Here is a 22055-nt window from a genome sequence, read left to right on the forward strand (position 1 = left end):
AAAGTAAATAATTACCGTTTCTTAGTTATCCTTGAAACCTCCTAGGACTATTGTTGACATCCAATACATTACGTAATACCCACACTCAATGCTTTCTTTTTACTTATTACACTAAATCGAACAGGATATTTAGATATTCAAAGTTAACTAAAGCATAATAAAATTTATTTTTAAGACATGAAACATTATTTAAATGACTTACTTTAACTACAATCCATCTAATAGCAGCCTTTGATTTAGTTCTTTAATTGTCGTTGAATCCTTTCAAAGTAGTGATTACGAGAAACATGCATGTGTATTATACAATAAAAATATTGAAGTCAAATTGTAATCATAAACAAATGTATTACATAATATAATTGACTTGTTAATAATTCCTTTCAAGTAGTTGTCGAGCCTATTGTACAAAGAACAAAACCAGATAACAAAATTAGCCTCAGACAATATGACGACCATTTGTCAATGTGTACTGCAATGAAGAACATTAATTCATTATAAAGAATACATTATTTAAATTGATTTGTTCAGTTTAACTTACTCATTCAAGTAATTTCCTGGGTACACATCTCTTTGTGAATTTTGCATCCATTTATTATCATGGAGTAGCAACCCAATAAGAAAATAGTAGTAAAAACTTGACTCTTTTGTCTCCAAACAAAGATTGCTTACAATGATTAATTCAAGGATTGTGATATTATAGAAGTTAAGGTGACACACAATTATTGATGATAATTGATCAATCAAAGTACACAGTTAGAAGAGAAACTTTATTGAAGTTGCTATAATAATTTTAAATACAAACAATTACCTTGCTTCGTACACATTCTACTTTTAGGCTTTTATATAGGAGGTTGGCTTAGCATTACATTTCTTTTCATCATTTTTGATAACTAAATAACTATAAAACAAACCATAAAAAACCCAGATCAGAATGCCTTGCCATTTTTCCTAACCATTAATACTTAAACACAACAACAAAAGCAACTCTAGAAACTCAATTTTTACTAAGTTTAAGGTATGGAAAAAATAAAATAAAGAGATAGAATGTAGTAAATAGAAGACTAACTCACAAGTGTATAAGCAAGGCAACATTCAACTGATTTCAATAGTAATTCCAAACTGATTTCATTTTCTATATATATTTCGTGTTCAACTGATTTCCAGAGTAATTCCAAACTATTTTTGAGAATAAACTTATTCTATGTGTGTGAAGAACTAATTTCTTCATTCAAACTAACTTCAATGTAAGATAGTGTTTCATCAAAAAAAGTAAAACACAACAATGACGACATCCCAACGAGTTATCAACTAACTAAAAGAAGAATAAACCTTGAAGGGCAGTCACGACTAATGGTGGCTAATGGAACATGGCGATGACGGCATCGCAGAACAAGCATTCAAAAACCAATGTTCTGGTCCAAAAACACATACTAACGCCGGTGAATAATGATGAAAAAACTGACCGGCAGTGGTGAAAGTGATGACATCACAATGGTGAGAGTTGTGAGTGACAACAATGACAATGGTGACAATCGCGAGTCACAATGGTGGGAGTGCTCAAATGCTCTGGTGAAAGGGAGGTCTGGGAGAGTGAGCTTGAGGTGAGAAGTGTTTTGAGTTTTTAATCAACTTAAAACACAACATCGATTTAAAAAAATAAACTGATGTTAAAAACAATATTTCTGGTATATATATATATATATATATTCAACGTTCTTACATAATCAACAATATTCCATTCTTTCTTATATTCCGTTCAACTTACATACTGCATTCATATTCAAAGGCTCTGCCGCCTTTGAATATATATATATATTCAACGTTGTGACCATGCATTTCATCACCTTCTTTCTCATTTATTGCTGTGATGGCATTTTCTATTGCTCATGAAGTTTCATTGGCAGTTTGTTTGAAGATCGTATAAGAAACAAAATATAAGATTGAATAGAAAATAGTGATTAGACTAAGTCACTAAGCTATAAACTGATCAGACTATTGATCATTAGATTATGTGATCCGACCATCAGACGATGCAGAAAAATAAAATATAAAGTTGTAAATTATAGAAACCAGCAACCTCACACAAAGGGAGAAAAAAAGACTTCATAAATCTTAGTTATTTATACATACGAAGAGTTGCAGCATATCTAAATAGAAAAATTATGAGAAGCCCCTCATTGACAGAGCAAAAGGCACTCATAATCAAGCTACTAATATTAAAGAAAAGGACCATTAATTAGTTTGCAGCTACAACTTGTTTTTCTGAGCACAGGCAACTTTATAACTCCTTTACAAGTAACAATATTAAAACCTGCACTGACATTTTAATGTTAAAAAAATCTAAAACTCTAACTCAGTTGAGTCCTTGTTGAAAGAATGGTCTAATAAATGACTGCAAGCTTTATCTTTGACTTTTACTGGGTTATATACGCCATGTTCTAATTTTTCACTATAGAATAGATTGGTAGTATATATAATATATGAATGGCTATTTGATGACTGATTCAGTCACTTAAATGAATTTTGCAAATTGACATTTGCACAGAAGTTTTGAATGTTGATGAAATAAATTTGGTGTACTTAACTTAACCCCATGATTTGATGTCCCGAATAAACAATATTGTCTTGTCAATATGATACGTAGTGTTTAAGGTAATCTCCACGGTATTGAAGTGTTTTTAAATGAAAGACAAGCCAATATCTTTTAGTATTTTTTTTCTCAACAAAGGTGTATTTTCAATTCAGTTTGGTAACTTGTGTAATAAAGGTTGCCATTAAGAGTTAGCTTGAGTTATTAAGGTAAACCTTCAACTTTTATTAGAGAACAAATTTCTGGGTTGAATTGAATGACAAGAATACTCATGTATTTACTTTGTGAAAGACAACAATGCCAGCTTTAACAAACTTTTCCATATAACTTATTTTCTGGGCTGAATGACATAAAAACTCGTGTTGTTAAAGAGAGCAATATATAGCTTCTGCTTTATTCAGCAGATAGCGTCTGCGTTAACAAATTTTTCCATACAACTTAATCACTTGACTTGGTTAAATGACATAAATACTAGTGTTGAAAATTTATGCTGTATTAATTCTTGCATTCTTGAAACCTACTTACAATTTTAACATAATGACTCTCTTTAATCTTTATACAATATCAATCAGGGACAGTTTTTAATTTGTGGGAGACCGAGAATACCTTCGACCTTAGATGATGACACATGTGACTTTTGTGCAATGTATTAAATGTACTGGGACAGATATTGATTTCCAGGTTCAGTCTCAACTGAAAGATACAATCACCAATATATTTAAACTGATAACACACTTAGGACGACACACTTTTTTTGTGATGACGAAGATAATGGTGAAATCGGTAAGTCTTCCAGGATACTTGTTAACATTTGAATTATTTTTAATATGGAGTAGTAACAACAGATTTTTTAACACACTCCTTAACTATTTCTTGAATTGGTTAAAAAATATTTAAAACTATAGAATCACTTGTGAAATTTTATTACATGAAAAGAAAAACCAATACAATTTTGTGATTTAATCAATTTCAAGTAATAATAAAAAAAAATAGCTTGGTTGACAACAGTATATTGCAGACATGTCTCATTTATTTTTTTTCCACCTTTTGCTTGCTTGAAAAAGTCTTATACTAACATCTAACTACTCCTTACATTAATGGTTTAGCATAATTTAGTTATTTCCTCAACTAACCATGTATCTAGCATTCAAACAGCATTATCCCCATTCTTAACTCTTCATGTTAACGTCTAAGCTAATATATAGCCACATTAGTTCATTCTTAAGAATAAAATAAATTCAGTTAATAGGCCACTGGATCGATGCCCTGTTCACTCTCGTTTTACTTGAAAAAACTGCGCAGGCAACAAGGAGAGGGAGATAACGAGTACTCTTGAAGGGGATGGGAAAGGCATTTCTGAAAAAAATGATTTCGTGTACCCTTGGCAAGAGGTAAGGTACGTCCTGATTGGTATTAATATCATGATTTATATCGTACATAAATCTCATTTTTCATTCTTGAGTTTTATATATGAACTACATGTATCTTTCATTGACACAATGTTGTTCAAATTCTTTAAGATCAATATCACTGAAAAAACTGATCTTCTAAATATTTAATATAGTTACATATCAACAATTCAAAAATATAAAAAATGGATAATTTCTTAAAATTATGTTAATAGGTTAATCGTGTTTTGCAAACACGACATTGAACATGAATGTAGGTTTTGAAACATGACTTTATATAAAAGTATTTTTTATAAAGAAGACTTTGTTTTTTATTTTTAAAAAGTAATTAAAAATGCAGAAATAAAAGAAAATCGTAGATCAAAACACAGCTTCGTAACAATAACAATTAAAAGAAATTAAAGTCTCATTCTAATACAGAACTTCATGAAGCTTTCTTAAAAAAAAGACATAGACAACTTGAAGTTTCATATGAATACACCAATTCAACAAATAAAAAAAACAAGTCATTTTTAAAATATGACTTCTTTTTGCATTTTAAAACATGACTTATCCATATTAGTATTTACTTGTGTTTAATAACTAATATTTTAAAATTTTCCATTGTAGAGTATTTATTTTGTGTACTTTAATTTCTATGAATAGTAATTCAATTAAGATTTATGTAAACTAAGTGATATGAAATTTTTACTTTTATTTTCAGTTTCTCTCCTAACTTGTAAACGAAGTACAATTCCATCACAATCCAATTTTTTTCCTTATTTTGAGCATTAATTATAAGCAAAACTGGATTCAAGAGCTTGAACCACAAAGGATAGTTACTGAAAAATTTCAAATTGATAATTGCTTTAAAAAAATTAAAAGTAGGCAGTTTGAATTACAATTGACAGTAAAAGGAAAGAATAGGATATACAAAAAAAAAAAAAAAAAACTAAACTAAATATTTGCATGAGTATGATATTAAGCTCTTGCTAACGTTCAAAAAAAAAAACCTATTGCTTATGATTCCTCTTTGCAATTTGCATATGAGTATTACATCAAAAATAGTACCTGAAAATCCCAACCAAATATAACCAAGAAAAATCAGTTTACTATTGAAAAGTTATGGCAATCATGTGCAGAAATGGATCCTCTCTATTTCTTTTTCTCTTCATTTCTTCTATTTCATAAGCTTTTAAGATAATGAATAAAATGAAAATGATACACACATTATCAAAGGTGACATTTATTATCTCAAAAGCATAGTAAAGGAAGAAATGGAGAGGATCCAAACCCATCATATATAAGCTGAATATGAGGAACATGGAACTGTTCTTCAACCACCTTTAAGTATCCTAAAGATTCGACAATCTCTAGCTATGAAAACTCTTCTTGAAGAGTACAGACAATCATCTAATCAAATATTCTCCATAGATTGTTAAATTCATTATCCTAAAGGCAATGGAAACAATGTCCATTATAGATGTCAGCAGTATCGTGTTGATTTATGGTGCCATCATATCCATGACTATAAGCAAGGTCACCATCAAGAAGATTAAGACCCCATTGCAAAATAGGGAAGGTACCTACAAAAGGGGCCCTAACGCTCAAGTAAGTGTTTAAGTGAGTAGTATACAAGTAGAAAGGTTGAGTTTAAGTGAATATAAAACCTGATTATTTATAGTGATGGATGGAAACCTTAGATTGTTGCTTGAGGGGGTTGTTTTGTAACAGCATAAAAACCTCATTAGTCAAGAGTAATTTCATATAACAACTTTGTAACAGAGTAATTACCTTGACAATCAAATACTTGTGTATCAGAATCATAACAGCATTACCACCTAGTCACATTGTGCAACTATTTGTAGTGCATCCACCTAGGATAGAGGGTTGATGAGGACTGCTCAATGTTGTGTCACTCGCCACGTCCCTTGTGGATCCTGGATAGTACACAAGTCCCTTAAGCTTTGAGTCCATTCTATTGGCGAAATAGATTGTCCAGTGTCGAGGGTGGTAACCTTGACAAATTTAATGATTTTAGGCTTAACAATCCCCTCATCCTAGAAAAACATTGTCCGGGCTATGGTTGACAAGTTGTCTAGCATGATTTATGTCCCTTTACATAGACTCAAGCATTGGGATGTCTTATAAAGAAGGTCCCTGACTTTGACCTTTTTGATCATTCGTGTAAGGGGACATCTTAAAGATGCATTATGTGGCTCTTTCTCCTCGTTTAAAAGGAATGTGCGTTAGGTTTTCACCATCTTCAATCTTCAACACCCCCTTTCAGAATTTAGCTTTCGATAGTTCCTTCAATCTCGCCTTACAATTGTCGTGACTTTTTTTACCCTGGATATTTTCAGCTGTAGTGCTTCTCCATTTCTGGGTTTTCTTCTTCAGTTTTCCCATTTCCTTTTTTCGATTTCCACTTCACTCTAGGTACGCCTCTTTTCCTCACTATGTCTACCATTTCTGATTCTATGTTGGGCATTGGAGGAAACGACTTTAGGGGCTCTATTTGTCATGGCTGAGTAGGAAGTCATTCTCATTGTAGATTCTTCATCGGAGGAGGTTCCTCGCAAGGTCTCTAACAGTGGGTCCTCCTATTTTGAGAGGTTGATGGACTTCAATAATATGGGCGAGGGTAGTTTCGGGCTACACGTGGGGATGGAACCTCCCATGGCTCTGACGGAGGATCAACCTTCCCCTCTTATGGCAATCATGCCCCCACCCCCTCGGGAGAATCCAGTGACCACCGAGGCTGTGGAAAGGGGGAATAATGGTGAAGTTAGGGTTTCACCGAGGAATAGGTGTCGCCACCATGGCAAAACACCTTCTTCTCCTCTGTGCATTATTGATTTCAAGTGGGTGAGGGATGACGTTTTGAAGTTTCATTCGTTGATAACATTCCCCTTGTGCGTTGGTGCCTTATGGCATCAACCTGAGTTGGCAAAACCTGGTGACGCCCGTAAAATGACCTTAGTTGCTTGAGAAAAAGATGAGTGCCCGTTTATGTGTTCTTCCCCCTATGGTCCCCATTATTTCTATGTCTACCGGTGTATGTTGGAAGTGTTGCATTTGACTTTTCCTTTGAATTGTGAAGGCTTTCGATTTTTTATACCAGTTTTTCAACATTAGGCCTAGTGTTCCCATGTTCATGCACTTTTTCAAAATGAAGTTGATTGGGAAGATTAGCTGGGTGTCGTTGAATACTGTTTACAAGAGGATGTTCAATTTTGACTCTAACACATTCTGTAGATTCAAGGACTGCTTCTTTAAGGTCAAGGCAAGTAGTGTTGTTTTTTATGGGTTGTCATTGATGTATAAGGAGAGTGGGGAGCCTTGTTTACCCTTCTATTGGGAATCAGATCTTGCAAGGTTCAAGTTTTGGAAGAACACCTAATGTTTTCAGAGGAAAGGGTAGACAAGGCCATATTGGAACAATTGCCGGTCTTGCTTGATGCATGAGCCATCTTGTCCTTGCCTTCAGACAGTAACCCTCTTCGTGTCTTGGATGGTACAATACGTCGCCATTTTGCGCCTGTCTCAGTATAACTTTCTCTTTTCTGATTGTGTATTATGTTTTTTCTATCTCTGTAAGAATAATGGATGACTTTGCATGTCGGCCTTTAGTGAAGCATCTTGGACCTATTGATGGTTATGCGCCCCCTCCGTCAGTCAATGTCAATAAACCCTCAAGAGGGGAGGGAGATCTAATTGAATCAATTGATGAGACTAGTATTGCTACAACCAACATTTTTTATCCTCTTACCCCTCCACCTTCATCCACCCTGGTGGTTTTTGCATCTCCTCCAGCTACACCGGGCACTTTCGCTCTTGCCCCTACTGTGTTGGCTCCTATTTCTTCTATGGCACTGCGGCTGCTTAGTGCAGGGTTGACAATGGCAAGTGTTGTAACAAGCATGGCTCCTTCTTCCTTTGTCGTGCCACCTTCAGATTCCACTGTCATATATTTTGGGATGCCTTTTTGCTCTTCATGTCCAAACATTTCATTAGACCAGGTATATACTTCACAAGAAGATAATTCATTGTGGAGTATAGGGTACAGACCTGACTAGAGGATGTTTGCAGGCTTCGTGACCCTTTTTGACAAAAATTTGATCTTTTTATTGGAGTACAAAATTCAAATGATGCTATGAAGGTCTTCCTTCAGAGGAGCTTGGCTATTTTAGAAGAGAATGGGGACAAACATAAGATAGTTATGGACATAATTGCTTCCTTAGAGGAAAAAGTTGCCAAGTGGAGAGCCACTACCAAGATAGTATGACGGCTGGAGCACCCAAGGCTAGCAAATGCTACTATTGCCTTTATCGAGGCTGTCAAGTTGAATCAGCAGCTGTCATCCAGGGTAGACGATGTTTTTGCCAAGTTAGGGAGTATAAGACTAGACAATGATGAGGTCTTTGGACGCTATAAAGATACATTAAGAGCGAATGATGACTTGGCATGTGAGGGGGAGTGCTTTGCTAAGGAGAGGGAAGCACTTGATGCCACCATGACAGAATCCGTAAGAGTGGTTTTTGATCTTCAAGCCCAACAGAGGGATTTTGAGCTTCTGCCATCTAATACCTAAGCCAAGCTGAGAGAGTCCAAACTTGATGTGGGAGAAGGAGGCAAAGAAGGAGTTTAAGGAGGAGCTCATAATGTTTAAGAAAGAGGTCATGGAGCAGTATGAGAAGGAGTTCTTCAAGGCTGTCAAGTAGGCAAGACTATTTACTGAGGGTTTTGATCTGAACCTCTTTGACCCATTCAAAGATGTGAAGGACAAGCAACTTCTTGATAAGGATAAGACTATTGTTGTGGAGGAATCTAATAAAGGAGAGGAGGATGATCGGGTCAATGTTTAGGCCATGCCTCTTTTGGTTATTTTGTTATATTGCTTTTGTGGTAGTGTTGATAATGTTTTCCTTCAATGCATTTCTATTTTCCTCCTTTCATCAACCTATTGTTTTGTGAATTTTGTTTGGCTTACAAATGTCACAAGTTTTGGCTTACATCCAACTTGGATTTGGCCTCTTCATGGAACGATCTATGTGATGCTTTGTGTTTTGATTAGTTATGGCTTACGAGGGAGATGTGTTAGGTATGAAACTATCGTGCTAACGAGTTTGTATGAAATAGACAACTTGACAAGATAATGTTCAATCATCTCGGGTTTAATTTCAACCTATTTGAAGGTCTTTTCGTTGTAGAGTTCAGTGATGCTACCACTCATCTCAGACACAATAATCATGTTACGGATATGGGTGCACACTGGTTCTAGCTTCTCACCTGTTGGTGCTTCCGTTTTTTCTTTAAGGAACTTCATAACCAAGGTCATGGGCTTTCTGGTGAGGCGTGTTAAATTGGCCAAGTGTTAGGCCAATCTAGACTTCGACTAGGAATGTCATGGTTTTGAGTGAAGAAATTTACCAAGGATATGCCTTGATTTTTAGAATATATGTGAAGGACAGGTCTTAGGCATAGAGAGGCCTACCAAGGATGAACCTTGGGTTTGTCAAGCCTTTAGAGATTAGACCAGGAACACATTTGTCCTGGGTTTGGCGAGACTCACCAAGGACGGATCTTGTGTTTGACGAGCCTTTGGAGATTCGACTAGGAACACGTCTATTTTGGGTTTCGCAAGACTCACCATGGGTGAACCTTGGGTTTGATGAGCCTTTGGAGATTTAACCAAGAACATGTTTATCTTAGGTTTGGCAAGACTCACCAAGGGTGGACCTTGGGTTTGACAAGCCTCTGGAGATTTGACAAGGAACATGTTTCTCCTTGGTTTTATGAGACTCGCCTTGGGCGGACCTTGGGTTTAACGAGCCTTTGGAGATTTGACAGGGAACGCGTTTGTCCTGGGTTTGGCAAGACTTACCAAGGCAAAACCTTGGGTTTGAAGAGCCTTTAGACATTGTGACATTCGTCAATGTATTATATGCATAGGAGTAATTAGACTGAATGAGAAAGAATTTTATTTAGTTTAATCATTTGAATACAAGTTCCTTCCATACTTCAGGTTGCCTTGTTAAAACCTTTCAAGTCCAAACCCTGCTTTTTTTGTTTTGGGACAAAAGACTTGATCAGGAAAAAGAGTACAACATGTAAGAGTTTTTTATGCTCGAAACTTGGTAGATTCTTCCTTGATTCTTTCCATCTCTTGGACTTCTTCTCTCGTATCGAGTTTAACCCTCAAGTTTTCCTCATTCTGCTGAGTCTAGAAAAATAGCCTCCTTATCAAGGGTTCCTTGACTTTTATAGGGATCATGGCATCCGTGCCATATATATGACAAAACAGAGTCTCCATGGTCGTTGTTTGGGGAAAACACTTGTAGGCTCGTAGTATGATAGGGAGTTCTTCCTTCCACAAGCCTTTGAACTTGTTGAGTCTCGTGCGTAGGGCTTTAAAGATGACCTTGTTCGATGCCTCAGCTTGGCCATTTGTCTGAGGATGCTCGACAGAGGTTACTAGGTACTTGACACCTAACCTTGACAGGAATTCTTCATAGGTTTGGGCCTTGAATTTGAGTGTTAGTGACAATGGCATAGGGGAGTCCATACCTACATATGACATGCTTCCATGTAAACTTTTCTACTTTATTAGCTGAAATTTCCTGTAGTGGTCTTGCTTTAATCTATTTGGTAAAATAGTCTATGGCGACCAGCAAGAACTTGACCTGTCCTGGAGCTTTTGGCAATGGCCTCAGTATATCCATCTCCCACATGGCAAAAGGCCAAGGAAAGCCCAAGTTGTGGAGGTTGTCAGCAGGAATATGCGGGACATCCGCAAACTCCTGGAACTTTCTACATTTGCTTGTGAAGTTGAGGGTGTCAGCCTTAAGTGTTGGTCAATAGTAGCTGACATGTACTACCTTGGTTGCTAAGGAATACCCCCATGTGTGAAGGCTGCAGATCCCTTCATGTAGCTCTCATATGATGAATTCTGCCTGCTCACTATCCAGAAACTTTAGTAAGGGTGTTGTCAAGCCTCTTTTGAAGAGCTCTCCATTGAGGATGACGTAGTAACTAGCCTTCTTTCTCAAGCGACATGCTTGATTTTTGTCTGGTAGTAATACCCCTTGAGTTAAGAGATTCTTATAGGGGTTATCCAGTTCAGTTTCTCTTCTTCCCCTGCGATGACCTTATCGGTGTCTATCGTTAATGCTTGGAGTGTTTCCAGGATGATAGTCTAAAGGTGTCCAGGCTTTTTGGTGCTTGCATGCTCGGAGAGAAAGTTTTCCTTAATGTTGTCTTCCCTTGATATATGATACATTTCAAAATAGTTGAAGTCAACAATAAGAGTCTTGACAATGTGGTAATACCTAAGGAGAGTTGCTTCCTTGGTTTGATATTTGTTTGCAACTGGTCTTTGGACTAGTTATTAGTCGCTATAGCACTTGAGCTTTTTTGCTCCCATTTTCTTTGCCAATTTTAGGCCTACTATGAATGCTTCATACTCAGCCTGGTTATTTATGCTTTAAAATCAAATTTGAGGACCTACTCCAAGGTAACATTATTGGGTCCTTCAAAGAGGATGTCTGCCCTGCTTCCTTTCACATTGGATGTACAATCTACATATAAGCTCTACTAGTTAGAGGTGGCCAGGACATTACCATCAAAATTTGCTAGAAAGTCTACCATAAACTGTGATTTCATGGGGCCACGAGTCTTGCATTGTAGGTCAAATTCTGATAGCTCTATAGACTATGCTATCATTCTTCTTATCAGCTTAGGTTTTCTTAACACCTGCTTGATGGGATGATCCATCTTGACGATGATTCGGTGGCTCTAGAAGTAGGGATGAGGCATCGAGCAGAGGTTATAAGTGCTAGGCCCCACTTTATCGATCATTAGGTATCTCTTTTCAGCATCATGAAGGATGTGAATAACGAAGTAGATGGGTGTTTGGTGCTTTCCATTGAATGGCTTCTTCTACCATTGAATGGTATAAGAGAGGGATGCTCTAGGCTTGGGTCGACATAGAATTGGTGGTGTTGCAATAGTTTTTCTGAAAGCTAGGAAAGCTTTCTCATAGGCTTCGTCCCACGAGAATAGCTTAGTTTTCTTGAGTAGCGTGTTAAAAGACACCAATCTACCATTCAGCTTCTAAAGTTCTCTGACATTGGCCAGAGCTTTACGTTTTCAATATTGATGTATAATTGTCAGGGTTGGCTTTGATCCCTTGACAGATCATGAACCCAAAAAAATTTCTACCCCTAGCCCTAATTGTGCATTTTTCAGGGTTGAGGCGCCTGTTGTATTTACGAATTTCTCCAAATACTTCCTCCAAGTCTGCTACATGTTGGGCCATGCTATGAGACTTGGCGACCATGTTGTCCACTTAGACCTTGACGTTCTGACCTATCTGATGTTTGAAGACCTGGTTCATGATCCTTTGGAATGTAGCTCTAGTATTTTTTAGTCCAAAAGGCATGACCCTATAATAGAAGTCGGCGTCTTCAACGATGAAGGCAATTTTTTCCTTATCTAGAGGGTGCATCTTGATTTTGTTGTACCCTAAATAAGCATCCGGGAACCTTAACAGTTAGATGTTAGATGCGTCGTCCATAAGCTTGTTGATGCTAGGCAGGGGATATGCATCTTTGGAACACGTCATGTACAGGTTGGTGTAGTCTGTGCACAATTGAGTATTTGAATTCTCTGATGAACTGGGATTTAAGCAGCTTGTCAATCTCTCCACTGGCTACTTTGTGTAGTTCTTCTCCCATCTTCCTTTTCTTTTGTGAGACTGGTTTGGCCTGAGGGAAGATAGCCATTTTGTGGCATATAATGTTAGGGTGGATGCCTGGCATGTCAGATGGTTGTCAAGCAAATAAATCTGCGACTTCAGCTATAGGTCTGTGCTCGTGGCTAATGAGGTCTTTGTTGAGCTGTGTGCATTGCCCAAACTTAGGTGCAAGCTGTAGTTTGACGAGTTCTTCCATTGGTTTTGGGCCTTTGTCAATGGTATCATCTTGAGGGTCCACGTCAAATGTGTCACTATGATTTCCAATTATCGTCTCATAGAGGGTCAAGGTCCTTATTGTGAATTCTTCGACAATGCTCATGACTTGACTGTCACTACCAGGGGGAATGAGATTTGCCCGACTCTCTGACGGGAGGGGCGGGGTGTAAGGGGCCAACTTTTCGAGCTTACTTCCAGTATGCCTTGATAGTGAAAAATTTTCCTGTCAAGGTAGGGAACTTCATTTTGAGGTATGGTGTCGTGACTATGGCTCCAAGCTCATTGAATGTTTTCCTACCAATCAAAGCAAAATAAAAAGTGTTGCATCAACAACTAAACCATGAAACTCTACAACAGTTTGTCCTAACGGAAGTTGATCATCAAGTCCACGTAACCTTTGGTTTCTACTCTCTCCTGCAAAACCTAGGTTTGGTCCGTAGTGTGGTTGAATCATGGTGGGTGACATTTCAAGCCTTTGAAATGTCTTCCAATAGAGTATATCCATTGAATTTCCCTGGTCAATAAGGACTTTGGCCACCATGAAGTTGGAAATGACGATAGAGCAACCATAGGGTCATCTTCGTTAATGGGGTTGATGCCTTTGAAATATCTATCTGTGAAGGTTATAAAAGGAAGACTTCTCAGCGGTTTAACGTTGACATAGTTGACATCAAGACCTTTGATGGCATGGAAATGACGCTTCCGAGATGGCTTGGATAGTCCTCCATGGGAAAATCCACTTGTGATAGTGTTCATGCCTCTAATCTGTTGAGCAGGTTCATCTTCCTGCTCTAATTGGGGTTGGTGCTCACGTATTTATTGGTGATGCCTTAGTCTCCCTCTACCCTATGTTTTGTCACCCCTCCTATCTTGTTCGTTGTCTCTTCTCTTGTGATGGTCATCATTTTTCCCTGACCCTCCGGGTAGTCCTCCAGTCTTATTGTTATTAGGTTTTTTCAAGAGTCGGGCTAGGTAACCTGCTTGTATAAGTTCTTTAATCTTGTCTTTAAGGGATCAACAATCTATGGTGTTGTGGCCATGGTTACGATGGTACCTACAATGCTTAGTTATATCCATACCAGGTCTGGGGGAGGTACGGGGAGGTAATTGTATGGGAACCTCAGCACTGAAGGCTGGCTTGAGAATGTTGGCTCGATTTGTCGTTAAGGGTGTATAACGTTCATATCTTGGTCCTCTTTGAAGTGGCTGACGCTTATCTAGCTTGTGTCGCTTATCATACTTGTATGGGTCAATCCTTGGGCTACTTTCTCCTTTCTCGTGGTTTTGTCCAGCCTGTCTAACTTTGTTTCAAAATCTTGACATTTCTTCCATCTGAATATAGTCCTTGGCTCACTCTTAAAACTTGTCCATGCTGCTATGAGGCTTCTTACACAAATTGTCAACAAATTTTCCAGATCGAAGAGCCAACAACATAAAATGTAGTGCCACCTTAGAATTGAGGTCTCTAATTTGAACAACAAGCCAACCAAATATGTCCATAAATTTGCGAAGTGGCTCATCCTCTGCCTGGCATAGACTAGCTAGGGCAGCAGAAGTCATGTGGTGCGATTGACTTGTTGCATATTGAGAGCTGAAGCGGCCAACAAGGGTGTCTAAGCTATCAATGCGGCTCCCCTGAGGGACACAGGAAAGACTCGACATAAGATTGCGTCGTCATCAGTTTAGAGGTTGGCCTGAGTGAGAAATGCATCCAAGTGCTCGTCTAGGTTGGTGGTCCCGTTGTAGTGCTCCAGGTTGAGTGATTTCCGACCTAGAGGTTGGTCAACCTTCAGATTCGATCGATGAAAGGATGTTGTCGAGTCATCCATCCTTCAGGTTGGTGTGGGTGAGAGGAATTGTTCTCATCCATGGTATTATTGGTCTGTCGGGGGTGTGACTCTCCGTAGGTGTGTTGTTAATCGTGTGAGCAGAGTGTTCATCTCCTTAGGGATGTCTAATGCAAGCCTCCAATTCATTGTGATTAGCCTTCAATTTTATGAGTTCTTCCACGTGGCATCTTTTTATCTTTGCAATGCGGGCTTGGAGTTGGCAAAGTGGATCGTTGTTCGTCATGGTGGCCGTCGGAGTGAGGTTGGAATTGTTAGGGGGTGTCTCTCTCTTGAGTCTAGATCGTGTGCTAGCCATATGTGCAGGTGGTCATAGAGGGAGTTTTACCACAACCCCACGGTGGGCACCAAATGTACTTGTAAAAATTTGGGGCCGGTCTGACGTTAGAGTTGACCACTGTTAGAGTGGACTCTAGTGATCTCCATGGTGGTGAATTCGCCGATACCCTCCATCTATGAAATGTGGATGGCACTTTCAAAAGGGACTCTGACACTCAACTAATTGTTTGAGTGAGCAGTATATGAGTAGAAAGGTTGAGTTCAAGTGAATATACAACCTAATTATTTATAGCGACGGGTGGAAACCTTAGATTGTTGCTTGAGGGGGTTGTTGTAACAATATAACAACCTCATTAGTTAGGTGCGCAACTGCACTATAACAGCTTCATAACAAAGTAACTACCTTGACAATCAAATACTCGTGTATCGGAATCATAATGGCCTAACCAACTAGCCACACGGTGCTAGGGTTAGCTATGTGAAGTACATTCGTGCTTAGGGTCTAAGGCTGACTAGGATGGTGGGTTGACCAAGATTGCTCAATGTCGTATCACTCACCATGTCACTTGTCAATCCCAGACAGTACACTAACACTAATCTTGAAAATGAATCATAAACCTTCTTCTAACAAATTATACCAAACCAGAAAGAACCTACCAGTAAAAATAAGTTGTAGATTAATAGATTGGAGCATGAGATGTAACAAAGACAATATTAATGACATACACCTACTTGGGAAGAAATCATAATCTAGAATACAATTATCACTATCAAAGGAGGAATAGTTTTTCAAAATTTTAACATCAAGGGTCTAAATTTAAATCTGTAGGTGCAAAACGAGGATGTATATCCTTAGATGTAAAAGAAAAATATCCACTAAAAATGAACTGTAACTCGTATGTTTGGTCTATTAAACTTAATACCAGCATTATTCATATATCATAAGAATTTTAACGTACATATACATTTTATCAAATAAACATGCATATCCTACCTATATTTGGTACGTCATACATGATAATACAGACTTTTATTTCTAGCATTTTCATGTTTGAAAATTAAAATTAAAAATTTTAATAGACATTATTGGACCAGTTGAGAATCACCTTAACATTCACCAACACAATCTACATTCTCTAGCATGACAAGCAAATGAGGCCACCTTTCACATACGTAGTGAAGAAGCTAACCAATGCAATAACTAAATAGGTATAGCATATCTCCCTTATGAAAAATCCAATTGAAAGCATTCTACACGTTCAACTCCAATACTAATTAAAATCCCGGTAGGACAACTTCCCAGATATTGGTCAATAGGAATTAACAAGTTCGATCAAATCCAATATAGCAGAACACAAAGATCTTTAAAATGAAAAAAAAGGAGTGAACCGTGCCTGAATAAAATAGGATGGTCAAATTTGGACCTGAGAAGTTACTTGATATCTTCTCTAGCACTTGATGAGGATTAGACACAAAGGACATAAACACATACATTTTCTACAATGTGGTTTTTTATTAAACTTCATTTGAGAAATAAAAAATAATTATAAGAGCATAAGAAATGAAAACAATTGTGATTTTGTTAACTTTTCCCAAAAATAAATACAAAGATTAATGTGTAGTGCAGGGTTAATTTTGAGAGAAAGTATGGTTGTAGAACCTGTGATCAGCATGGTAACAGGGCCCTAAACATTGGGTGTTCCTCAATCAACAACTGATTTTTGGACTTTTCTCCTTATTTAACTCCTTCGCCAACTCTGTAACCGACACCATTTTGCCATCATCACTCTTCTTCTACCTCTGCAATTCAAGCGGAGGTTTAGTAATATGGTTTACAAATTATAAATAAAAGCAGAATGCAATGAATTCCAGTCTCAGAACCCTGAAATGAAAATAAAATGAAGGAGAAGGAATGGTCAAAAAATGAGAAAGAAATAAACAAAAGGAGAGCTAGTTGGGAGAAGAGGGTTTGAGAGTGATAGACATGGGGAAGGAGAGACATTTCCATCCACGAGTTCCTTCGCTGTGATGCCGAGTTCAAAGTCATCATGCCAATGGACTGCAACCCTTCCCAGATCGCAAAGCCGCTGCCAGACAAGGTCCTCCCTGAGCTACTCGACTGCGTTGTGAAGTCCCTCAACGTCTGCAATGCTGTCATGCTCGGCCTCGACGCCATCAAGAATCTCCAGCACCTCGCTGAGATTGCTGTCACAGCGCTGGCTCAGCCCCCACCCCGCCCCCGCCCCCGCCCCCCAAGGCGACGGTCAAATCTGCCACGCCAAGAAGGTGCTCTCCACTCTTGTCACTGCCATGCTGCACGAGGACAGCAATGCCACTGCCAAGGGAACCAAACACTCCTGTGGCGCGGAGTCCTCAGGCTTGGCGCACCTTTGTTGGTGTTCGTGATGTGGACTCTGGTTACAACAATTCCTTGAAAACAGAGGAATGGGGTCGGGACTCAGTTTTAATTCACGCATAGTGGTGATTTTAAGTTGTCATATATTAAATTAGTTATTATAAACTTAAAAACACAACAACATAAATGGAAAACTGATGAAATCATCAAAAAGTGAAACTTTTTGAAAATAGATCATGTGAGACTTTTGAAACTTAATGAACCAAACCGGAAAAATACTAAAGCATAAAAGACCAAAATTAACATTTAGTCTAGTTAGTATGTTAGATCTTAATTTTCTAATCAGTGATGTTTGAAAGTGAAATTCTAACTTTCAGTTGCAGAGGCCAAGAATACCAGAATCTTGTCTGAGTTACTAAAAAAGTTGACAATTGAGAAGTCATTGCTTTTATTTTAACAAGATGGTGCACATCTTCAGAATGTTATTTATATGGTTCTTACTCTTATCATACTTGAGGAACTCCACTTCATCGGACAATTTAGCAGTTAGTCAATATATCAGAGATGGGGAGACATTAGTTTCAGAAGAAGGAACATTTGAAGTGGGTTTCTTTAGCCCTGGAGCTTCAACAGGACGATACTTGGGGATATGGTACAGAAATCTATCTCCATTAACAGTGGTCTGGGTGGCTAACCGAGAAAATGCACTTCAAAATAAGTCAGGAGTTTTAAAGCTTGATGAAAAGGGTGTTCTTGTGATTCTCAATGGCACCAACAATACAATTTGGTGGTCAAACAACACATCAAGCAAAGCAGCAAAGAATCCTATTGCACAGATCTTAGACTCTGGAAATATTGTGGTGAGAAATGAACGGGATATAAACGAGGACAACTTTTTTTGGCAGAGTTTTGATTATCCGTGTGACACATTTTTGCCAGGAATGAAAATTGGATGGAAAACTGGTCTAGATAGAACTCTATCATCTTGGAAAAATGAAGATGATCCTGCTAAGGGAGAATATTCGATGAAACTTGATCTTAGAGGATATCCACAATTTTTTGGATACAAGGGAGATGTAATAACATTTAGAGGAGGCTCATGGAACGGACAGGCTTTGGTGGGTTATCCAATTCGTCCACCCACACAACAATATGTATATGATTTTGTGTTTAATGAAAAGGAAGTGTATGTTGAGTATAAGACCCCTGATAGATCGATTTTCATCATAATTACATTGACCCCTTCAGGGTCTGGGTTTGGAAACGTTCTCCTATGGACAAAGCAAACACGGAATATAGAAGTCCTGAGGCTTGGTGAGTCAGATCAGTGTGAAAATTATGCTATATGTGGTGCAAATTCTATTTGTAATATGGATGGTAACTCTCAGACATGTGATTGCATCAAAGGATATGTTCCAAAGTTCCCTGAACAAAGGAATGTATCATATTTGCATAATGGCTGTGTTCCTAGGAATAAATTTGATTGTAAAAGCAGCAACACTAATGGCTTCTTGAGATACACGGACTTGAAATTGCCAGATACATCTTCATCATGGTTAAATAAGACCATGAACCTTGACGAATGTCAGAAGTCTTGTCTGAAAAATTGTTCTTGTAAAGCATATGCAAATGCGGATATTCGTAATGGAGGAAGTGGCTGTTTACTTTGGTTTGATGATCTGATTGACATGAGAAAATTCTCTTTAGGTGGACAAGACATTTATTTCAGAGTCCCTGCTTCAGAGCTAGGTACTCCAGTTTTTTGTTGGTTTACTTTCATTTCCTTCTTGTTACCTCTTTGATTATATATTGCATTTTTCTAATGGAATTGAAGGAGTGAGGCGTTTAGAGCTACCAAGATGAGTTTAGCAAAACAATTCGATATTTCACACCATGCTCATGGTAAAAAAAATTAGTTACAATCAGGGAAGTTTTTAATGGTGCTTGTCAATCGGTACAAGACCTCTATATTCTAGATGACTTTCCTTTTCCTGACATAGTACTGGTAAAATTGAATATGCTACTTTTCTCAAAATACTCATGCAGTTTTAATAAATTAGTCGCTTATGCCAGCTTGTGTGAGCTGTCATACATATAGTTCTTAATTAGTCTTGCTCCATGTCTGTCAGATCATGTTGCATTCAATGGCCATGGAAAAAACATGAAAAAGATGTTAGGAATCACAGTTGGTACGATTATTCTTGGATTAACTGCATGTGCTTGCATAATAATGATACTCAAAATGCAAGGTAAATTTTATCTTGGATATTGATTAAACATCTAATATATGATAGTAGGTTTTTGTATCATATGTACATATCGTGAGTGTCAGTGCTTCTCTATTGTAGGAAGAATAATTTATAGGAAGCATTTCAAACATAAACTGAGAAAGGAAGGCATTGATTTGTCAACATTTGATTTTCTAATCATAGCAAGAGCCACTGAAAACTTCGCAGAGAGTAACAAATTGGGAGAAGGTGGCTTTGGACCTGTGTACAAGGTGATATGGAAAACCAACAAAAGATTTTTGTTTTGCTTACTCAAAATATTTCTAAAAGTTGTAGATGTTGGCTTGCAGGGAAGACTGAAGAATGGGCAAGAGTTTGCTGTGAAAAGGCTTTCAAAGAAGTCGGGTCAAGGGTTGGAGGAGTTCAAAAATGAAGTTGTGTTGATTGCCAAACTTCAACACCGTAATCTTGTCAAGCTCATAGGTTGCTGCATTGAAGGAAATGAAAGAATGTTGATCTATGAATACATGCCAAATAAAAGCTTAGACAACTTTATTTTTCGTACGAGGCTTTACAAATTATACTATGACATCAGTTTAAGTCTTCCATTTCTTATTTATAGTTTATGAACTTATGAAGAATATACAAGTGGTATGCTAATCATATGTATGCCATTGATTAGATGAAACTCAAAGGAATTTGGTAGATTGGCCTAAGCGATTCAACATTATTTGTGGCATTGCTCGAGGACTTCTTTATCTTCATCAAGACTCAAGATTGAGGATTGTACATAGAGATTTGAAAACCAGCAATATTTTACTGGATGCAAATTTAGATCCTAAAATATCAGATTTTGGCTTAGCTCGAACATTATGGGGAGATCAAGTCGAGGCAAACACGAATAGGGTGGCTGGAACATAGTAAGTCTTTATCTACATTAATGTGGTTTGTTCGATTATTCTCACTTAATTTTCTTTAAAATTGATGTTTTCAGTGGTTACATGCCTCCTGAGTATGCTGCTCGTGGGCATTTCTCAATGAAATCCGATGTCTTTAGTTATGGGGTGATACTGTTAGAGATTGTAAGTGGCCAAAGGAACAGAGAATTTTCAGACCCAAAACACAACCTTAATCTTCTTGGATATGTAAGAATAATTATATAACTACATTCTGCTAACACTTACTTGAATAATTTCTAACTGACCACTTTATTTCTCACCATTTTAGGCATGGAGATTGTGGACTGAAGAGAGGGCATTGGAACTACTGGAAGGAGTGCTAAGGGAAAGACTCACACCTTCTGAAGTCATACGATGTATACAGGTGGGTTTGTTATGCGTGCAACAAAGACCCGAAGATAGGCCAGATATGTCATCAGTGGTTCTAATGCTGAATGGTGAAAAATTATTGCCCAACCCTAACGTTCCAGGTTTCTACACAGAAAGAGCCGTTACCCCTGAATCAGATATTAAACCCTCTAGTAATCAACTTTCAATCACATTGTTAGAAGCAAGATAGAATATGAAGTAAACAAGGCAACAAAAATACACAAGGTTTTCCTTCCAATCCGGGATAAATGAGATTTTCTGTTATCAACTTTTGTTTTATCTCTCTTTCATTTATCCAGAAACACATATAAGTTGAAATACTTTTTTGTAGACATGAATGTTAAAATGCCATTTGAATGATTATGATTGTGAAAACTTTTCTGGTTTTTGAAATTAGATAATTCGGATCATGACATTAAATTATTTTGAGGAATATGACATCAATGTTCATGGAGTGAGTATTGAATAAGGTTAGTTTGCACGGGTCTTCATCCTTGTAAGCAATAAGCATCAAAGACTTTTTATAATACCATGTGATGTTTACCTTGCATCGTATGAGTTGATGTATTGTGCTTTGACTAGTTATTGTAAAATGGTATTACAAGTTAAGAACCATCAATAAAACAAGCTATGCCTTCCAATTGATATTTCAGAAAGAGGAAAATACCTAGGTTTTCTGTTTGGGAAATACCAAGAATGAATTCCCTCTCTATGTGATCAAGATAGGCGATGAGAAAAATAAATTAAGAGAGTAAGAGAAGAAGAATAACACCCAAAAAAATTTAATCTGAAAACCCCCTCAGTATTAAAACCAAAAACCACGGGACCAAGTCCAAAAAAATATCTCCACTATCAAGCAAGATTACAATGATCTCAATCTCATCCACTAGGATGATTTACAATATTTCTCAAACACTCACTAGGTATGGTGGAAACATATAACTCTCTTTTCTTGAAGAGAATTACTGAAACTCTCTCACTTCGTCACTCTTGAGGGATTTCACTTGCTTATTTGCAACAACTTCTCATAAGCCCCCATTTATGTAGTGGAGGGATATAGCTTCT

General features: G+C 37.5%; 1 protein-coding gene across 3 annotated transcripts; it reads left to right on the top strand.

Moving 5' to 3' along the window:
- The first annotated feature begins 3771 nt into the window (after positions 1 to 3771).
- LOC100786515 (G-type lectin S-receptor-like serine/threonine-protein kinase At4g27290) lies at positions 3772 to 21470 on the top strand. 3 transcript variants are annotated; one of them, XM_041007263.1, is made up of 8 exons: positions 3772 to 3986; positions 17812 to 19183; positions 19564 to 19683; positions 19783 to 19934; positions 20013 to 20223; positions 20345 to 20582; positions 20657 to 20807; positions 20890 to 21470. In XM_041007263.1, exons 2-8 carry the CDS (start codon positions 17896 to 17898, stop codon positions 21178 to 21180), a joined length of 2451 nt encoding a protein of 816 aa, XP_040863197.1. In that variant the 5' UTR covers positions 3772 to 3986; positions 17812 to 17895; the 3' UTR covers positions 21181 to 21470. The 3 variants fall into 3 exon arrangements, with proteins under 3 accessions (XP_040863197.1, XP_014620408.1, XP_040863198.1); XM_014764922.2 differs by having other exon boundaries at positions 3772 to 3981; XM_041007264.1 differs by lacking the exon at positions 19564 to 19683.
- The last annotated feature ends 585 nt before the right edge of the window (positions 21471 to 22055 follow it).

The sequence above is a fragment of the Glycine max genome, chromosome 12 (genome assembly GCF_000004515.6).
Source record: "Glycine max cultivar Williams 82 chromosome 12, Glycine_max_v4.0, whole genome shotgun sequence".
NCBI lineage: Eukaryota > Viridiplantae > Streptophyta > Magnoliopsida > Fabales > Fabaceae > Glycine > Glycine max.

Bases quoted from the DNA above. Each gene is read 5' to 3' on its own strand.
- LOC100786515 (XM_041007263.1), top strand. From the start codon at position 17,896: ATGGTGCACATCTTCAGAATGTTATTTATATGGTTCTTACTCTTATCA. The intron at 20,224-20,344 runs GTACGAGGCTTT...GCCATTGATTAG, and splicing joins CTTAGACAACTTTATTTTTC to ATGAAACTCAAAGGAATTTG. The intron at 20,808-20,889 runs GTAAGAATAATT...TCACCATTTTAG, and splicing joins ACCTTAATCTTCTTGGATAT to GCATGGAGATTGTGGACTGA.